The sequence below is a fragment of the Lissotriton vulgaris genome, chromosome 5 (assembly GCF_964263255.1).
Source record: "Lissotriton vulgaris chromosome 5, aLisVul1.2, whole genome shotgun sequence".
NCBI lineage: Eukaryota > Metazoa > Chordata > Amphibia > Caudata > Salamandridae > Lissotriton > Lissotriton vulgaris.
In genome coordinates, this window is record NC_141693.1 from 441,264,049 (window position 1) to 441,271,849 (window position 7,801).

General features: G+C 37.2%; 1 protein-coding gene across 1 annotated transcript in view; it reads left to right on the forward strand.

Moving 5' to 3' along the window:
* Window positions 1-1,163, forward strand: part of PDPN (podoplanin) — a 327,323-nt gene extending 326,160 nt beyond the window's left edge. The window contains exon 5 of the mRNA XM_086921860.1: window positions 875-1,163. Coding sequence (XP_086777986.1) covers window positions 875-881 — 7 coding nt within the window. The 3' untranslated portion in view covers window positions 882-1,163. The remainder of the gene's footprint in view (window positions 1-874) is intronic.
* Window positions 1,164-7,801: the final 6,638 nt, after the last annotated feature.

Below are 7,801 nucleotides of genomic sequence, written 5' to 3' on the forward strand. Positions count from 1 at the left end.
ATACAGTGACGGACCATACCATATACAATAGCAGGCTATACAATACCATACTATACAATCTAATTCCACACCCTACCATACGACAGACCGTACCATACAATGAAAGGTCACACCATACCTTTTAATGACAGACCATACCATACTTGTACAATGACAGGCCATATCATACTATACAATGGCAGGCTATATCATATATACTTTAAAATGGCAGGCCGTACCATATAATACAAAACAATGCAATCACAGGCCATACCATAATATATATATATATACACACAACAGGCCAGACCATACTATACGATGTTGTACAATGACAGGCCATACCCTTTAATACTATAACAGACCATAGCATGATAGACCATACTATAGAATGACAGATTTACTACACTTAAATTTACAGTGCATACTATAACATAAAATACGAAAGGCCACACCATAATAAACTATAGAATGTCAGGCTATGCCATACCATCCTATGCAATACGAAAAACCATACTATACTATCCAATGACAGTCCATACCATACAATGAGGGGCCATACAATCATATTGCTTTATATATTTATTATATCATGACATAATGCGTAATGCTTTTGTGAAAAAATACTGCAGTTTCAGTAGCCCATTAAGCAAGTTCTTCATGGTGGCTGAGGTTGATAAGAAATGTGTGGGCCATGCATGTTATGTTAAGATTTACTTTTTATCTTGTTGCCATAGGTCTGGAGGATGTTTCCACCGAAAACTGTTCAGAGTAATAAAATGAATTAGCTCAATTTATTGAAACTGAAGGGCAAATGATATCCACTTATTGACTGCAGATACATATACATTGCACAACAGCTTAGATAACTCGGATTCTGTTTTTTGTTTCACAGGCCGTGACAAGCTGACGTATGAATAACACCCTTTTATAATAATGAAAAATCATCACCTTCTGTTTACAACTCATACCGACTACTTCAAGTTAACCTGATAACGTGGCTCATTGAAATACGATGGTTCAAAATGACATACGGGAAAAACTTCACATCATTTTGTAATGTTTGTGGTTGTGCAACTTCCATGCCCATTCTTACAGTTCATCCTCAGCAGGCATGGTAATATCAACATTCTCGAATCCAATGGAATTATTTTAAATAACCAGTTTGCATGATGACAAATGTTGGATACAAAAAATAATAAGATTGTATTTTGAAATAAAAAAAAGTAAACTCTCAGTACATGCCACCACCGAAATACGCACAAATAAACTTAAACACCTAATTTTAAAGTACTATTTGCATACAATTTTATAAATATGCATCAGGAGATAGCATCCAAGCTAAGAAAAAACCCAAAAGAAATTAAGAAATTTAGGTGAATAGTTTGAAACACCGAGGGGCTAATTACATCGGGTCGGAGTACCGCATGGCAACTGCAGTGGTCAGGAGACCACCCGAGAAGCAGGTGGCAGTCTGACCGCCACATTAAAATATGACTGCCATGCTAGCAGTTTGAAAGTGCTTCTTATCACTGCGTTTTGTGCTGTGGCCAAGGAAAAGAGTCACAGCACAAGCCACCAAGATAGGGAGCACCTCCATGTACGACATGGTGTATTCGGTGCATGGAGATGAAACTGGTTTGATTTATCTTCTTTTAATGTAGTCAACTTCAAATATAATTGAGTTTTATTTTCGAGTTGTGTTCTTGATACTACCTTTTTTTTAGAAAGCATAGTGAATTAAGAAACATACAAAACTCTCTACTTAGGGTTTTATCTCTATTGTGTACAACTACAGGCTATACTGGCAGGTGTAAATGTGGAAAATGAATTTCAATACTGATATACCCACTTAAACACTGCATAACGCCAAATGCTTGTTATGAAGCAGATAAACTGCTTAACCTCTTAACTGGCACATAAAACCGATTATGACACATTTGAGAGAAAATATGACAAATGTGAACCAACTGTGCTAACTATACATTACAGAAAACATGATAAAATCTTGAAGACTTAGTTACTGCAACGTAAAAGCATGCAGACAAAAGTAAATTAGATGAATTATTCCTTTGAATAACATAGTTTGTACTGTATTAACTGGTACTGGAGAATATTTTCAAAGTATAATAGAGGTAATGTTAAGTGATAAATCATATGGTCTGACCACTTGTGAAGCACTAATGTAATCTGGAGGATATTACGTGTCATTTAGGACTCATTCTAAACTCCAAATTTGCATAAGTGAAATTGTGCCCCAAGTGAGAAAGGAGAGAAAGGTGATGTACGTATATACTAATACCAAAGGCTCTGAAACTTTTAGGGAATAATCTTCATACATGTACTAATGTGAATTACTAGAAACAATAATAATAATTTAAGTTTTGAATAATTTTACACGTTGGTACTTTTAAAATGCAGTAGTATGTCATACGTGTTAATTACAATGAACCTAAAATGCTTCATGAGTGCAAATATGTTGAAAGAAATATATATAATCCCAAGGTTATGAATGGAATGTATATTTTTTATAATTTTATATTCGGTCTATTGAGTCAAATTCAATTTAGGCCTGCATTATCCTTGCTTGCTTGATCCTGTTCTCATGGAAAGGCTCCGTAAATTTACAATGTGAAGGCAAACTATGTTTCATTGAGAGAGTTCCCATTTACATACGAGGACTGTTCCAAACAACTTTGCTACTTTGAGACATCATGAGAAACTGTCCTCTTGAACTCATTCGTGTGCTTTTGCAAAAGGACAATTGTTTGGAAGTTTTACATACTAGATGGATCGACAGCTTCCGTGATGATCTCCTCCTATTTGCCATAATATGCGTCTTCTTTATACTGCATGACAATCACCCTATATGAACTGACCAATGGACTGAGTGGTCTGACCAGATGAGGTGACCCAGGAGGTGCCACCTCTGAACTTTAGGATTATTTTATACATTGATGTGATGGAAAAGGAAATACATGTTCTTTCTTGCGGAATGAGAGAGCCATTGTTCGCTTCTTTTTACTTTTTGGAATTGCCTGGCAGACTCTTGATTTTTCCATTGGCTGACGCATAAGCTGTGTGCTCTATTCTCTGACTTCTTTCCCGCATGGGAGAGTACCTTTGAGCTGTTATGATTCAAGTTCCATCCTGAACTTTTCTAGAGCTTTGCTCATTATTGGCAATCAAAGAAATTGATTTGATTATCCTACACTCTTAAATGCCTGCAACTGATGTATTCACTTCTTTTAGAATCTTGATAAACTTAACTTTAACTAAATCCTGTTTCCGTCTCTCCATGATTTGTCTCCAATAATTGATTGTACATTGCAAATGGGGTATTAATGAGGGATGGGCATTCTGATAGAAGATTGCAAAGAAAATGGGCCTAGTGGCGCTAAAACACTTGAAAAGTGTGACGTGTTAGTCATTCTTGAAATCAATCAATTGCCTAGAGAAGCCTGGCCATCCCAATGTATGACGAGGAATGCTCATCCACCATTTCTCTACCACTCACCCTCTATACCTGATGCGCTGCTGTCATTCTACCAACATGTACTTTACGTAAAAGGTAATCTACAGAACTGAAAACCTTCAAAATGTTAATTACATTAGCATGACTTCCTTCCCATGTAATAGAACAACTTATTCCCCAAATTCCTCAAAATTAGTGTAAAGCTAAATTATTTTCTATGTAAATCTATCCTAACTCATTTCGGAGGAGTGAGCAAGAATGACAGCCTCACCTGTGAAAGGCTGTTAAAGGATGTGAGAATCAATGAAAAAGTATGGTTGGTTTGTGGCTAGATTAAAAGATTAAAGTCACTCACGTCAGGCCTAATATCGAATAGGCCAGTAAGCTCACAGCAAACCTATAGTCATTTGAGAGGTATGTATTGCGAGAGAAAGCACCACTCGAGGCAGTATCTTGTGGAAACAGGTACTCCAAGTTTATTCGTAATACAGCTTAGCATCAGTCCTACCCGAGGTCAGAGCAGCAACTGACCTACCAGGAATTCTCAACACCATACAATCTAGAAAAGAACATGCATAAAGAAAACATGCAAATACAAGAATGCAGTTGCATCACACAATGCTGCAACTGCATCATTAACATTATGCTTATATATGAAAGAATAAAACAACTGGCATATAGTCTATGTCTGCTGCATCTTGGGCACACGTCTGACAGCCAGCTGGGGCAAGTGTGAATCAGGCGAGTCTGAGGACAGTTTGTTACTGTCCTTGACTCACTGGCTTTCTATAGTACCTACTTTGTTGTACATGTCCCACCTTACTGACGGTACAAGTCCAGTCCAACACACTGTAGTAAGATTTCCTCAAATATCCAATTAATCCAGAAGGAAAAGTTGGAGAATAAAATAATCAATGTATTCTCATCGTAGGACCCACGACTGATCATGTAAGAAACCAGCCTTCAAATGACCACGACATTACACATTCTAGATCACATGATGTCATATAGAATATTAAAGGTCCAACGTTCTTTTAAAGTGAAATATTACAATAAAATAGAAGCAACATACCAACTTACCACACATCCCCCTTTTCATAGGTGAATCAACAATAGCTAAAATATAAAAGTAAAATAAATATAACAATAAATATAACAATAGTAATAATTACTAATGCATGTAATGAATGCAAAGAAAGAAGAAAATAATAATTAAAAAAATTAATTCATGACAATCACGAAAACGGTGTGGTAAAGATCTGACTCTTCCGCTCCCATTCATTCTACCTATGCCATCTCCTTCCCCTTTATGGGACACTAAAGGATTTGACACACGTTGGGAAGAAATAATACTCGAATCCCCATCTCCAGATAATGAAGGAGTTGAAGTGTGAGCAGAAACAGTAGAACGAATAAAGGAATCAGGTTCAGAAATATTATCACCAACACCAAACCAGTCTGAATCAGTGTTGCCATTTACATTAGTATTACAGTCTATTGGTTATTTTGACTAGAGCGTTTTTGTTCCACCAACCATGATCTTGAAGAAGAGCTGCCATACGTAAAACTCTTAGAACACGAACAGGTGATGAAAATTTGGAATGACCTTTAGCAACTTTGAACGTTTTTTTTCATAATAACCCAATCACCAAGCCTTAAAGGTTTGTCAGAAACATGCATGCGGTTATCATAAATAAGTTTGTAAACTTCTTGTTTTTTCTCAAAATATTCTCTGACTTTACTTAAATCCAGAGGAAGTTGAGTAGATTTCTCAAGCAACCATGCAGGATTAAGTTTGGAAGTTGGCATACGACCCCTTAGTAAAAACAAAAGGTGATACAACTGTAGTACTGTGGGGTGTGATGTTATAATTCCAAATTTTGTGAAATAAAAATGAAGGTATGTTTAAACCATTAGCTACAGCTGTTTGAATACCCTCTTTTAACAAACGGTTTGCACGTTCAACATGTCCATTAGAGGATGGACTGCACAATGGAACAAGAATATGTTTAATATCCAACTTACTTAAAAACAAATCAACTTCATGAGAAGTAAAGTGTGACCCATTGTCTGTTATAAGTTCTTCAGGTGTACCTTCAGTGTAAAATAAATGTTGCAAAAATGGCATAACAGAGTTGGCATCAGCATTTTTGACAAAGGCAAAAAAATTTTTTTGAAAAATAGTCAGCAGCAACAATTAAATACCTCTTGTCTGTGCTAAGCGCAGAAAATGGACCAGCAAAATCTAGACCCATTTTTTCCAAGGTCCACTAGGCCATTGAACAGGACAAGGAGGTGAATTGGAAACTTTCCAATGCTTATCTGAGCAAAGGCATTGAGGACACTGGTCAACATGTGTTCTGACTTGATTGTCTATACCGGGCCACCAATAAGTTTGTTTGATTTTGTTAATGGTAGCTGAGGTACCTGGATGTCCCTCATGAGCTAAAAAAATTATAGTGTCTCTAATACCTCTGGGTAGAGCAAACGTATCTTGACGAAGTAAAATGTCATTTGAGAAAGATAACTCAGAAGCAATCTGAGCAAAAGTTTTCTCTTCTTGAGAAAGACTTCTGTCCGAAGGCCATCCATTAATCAAATATTTTTTAACATTTTGTAAGCAATCATCCTCAGCAAAATTGCGAATCCATTCATTTTGTGTAATTTTATAGTTTTGTACAACATCTTCAATTGAGTATACACATTCAAAGTCATCCTCAGGTTTAACATACTCATGAACATGAAGTAATGGAATCCGTGAAAGCCAGTCTGCATGCACATTTTTCCCACCGGGTATGTATTTGATGTCAAAATTAAACTCTTGAAGTCTGGCTAACAATCTAATAAGCTGAGATGATGCTTTGTTTGAAGAACTATCACTGAGCATGTACATTAAAGGTTTATGATCAGTGTACAACAGAAATTTAGTTTCCCAAATATAAGTTTTGAATTTTTCAACAAACCATGTAAATGCTAAAGCTTAACGCCAATAGTACTATAATTAAGCTCAGCAGATGTTAGGGTATGAGACGCAAATGCAATAGTGCTTTCTTGACCATTAACAAACTGACTCAAAACAGCACTGAGTCCTTTAGCACTTGCATCAACAGTTATTATGCTCTGATAGCAGGAGCATTAAGAATTAATTCTTAGACTGAAGTGAACGCATTTTGTGTCTCGATGGTCCATTCAAATTTAGCATGTTTTTTTAATACGTTAAAAAGAGGTTGTACAACTAGAGCATAACCCTGAACAAAGCAAGCGTAGTACTCACTCAGCCAAAGAAATGCTCTTAACCACATCAATGCTACAGCAATTCTCCCTCTGTGCTGAGGAGTCTTTAAACACCATGGATCATGACGAGCTGACACACAAGCAGTGTACTGCATGATGAGCTGAGCTCGTTATGACCATGGAAGGGGATAAGGAATCTTTAAGAAACAACAACAAGGGTTTGGCTTAACCCCTTGGCTGCTAGCCACATTCCCCCGCTGTGCTGGGGGGGGAGGGGGGGCAGGCGCAGCGCCCAGGTGCTCATGACGAGCTCAGCTCGTCATGAGCCACGGTGGTCGTGTGCTCATGACGAGCTCAGCTCGTCATGACCACACCCGTTTCTTTAGAACGTTCGCACAGCAGGGGAATTCTCCTTATCTTCACACCCATCCATACACCCAATCACACTCCACTTATACGTTGCCCACCCTGGTGTCCCTTATTAAAAAACAATTATTGTTTTGGTGAGGCATACAAAGATTCCACATATCACCATCTATATACAAGAACAATATATGTACAAGAACATCAGGCTATCTTAACTATTTCTTGTATTTCAAAAACAATAGGATACAAATGCTTTGAAAACAGATAAGCCTGAACAAAAAAACGGTCTACTGGTTTTGAATCACCCCTAATACGGGGATTCTCCTCAGGACCGAAAATAATTCTGATTAGAAGAGATAAGAACAAATGTCCATGGCCATTTCCTCCTTCAGCATCTAAGAGAAGGCACTATCCCAGGAGGGCTGATTATTCGAAACATCCCAGTTATTTTCACCGAAGACCCGTTGTACAAAAAAGGATACAGCTGCATAGAAACCAAATGCAGTAGAGACCTAATGGTCTTAACAGTGGAGACAGCACAAAGACTATCAAGACAGCAACTAGAAGAAATTGAGGCATTAGAATCAGAAATCAAATCGAATCAATTAATTACAGATTCAAAGCCACTCCTACACAAAGTGGAGAAAGACATTTTAGAATTCAAGGACTACACCATCAATCAAAAGAAAACAAAATTTGAAAAGGACAAGAGGAACTTCTCCTTAGAAAAAGCATACCCCTATCTCC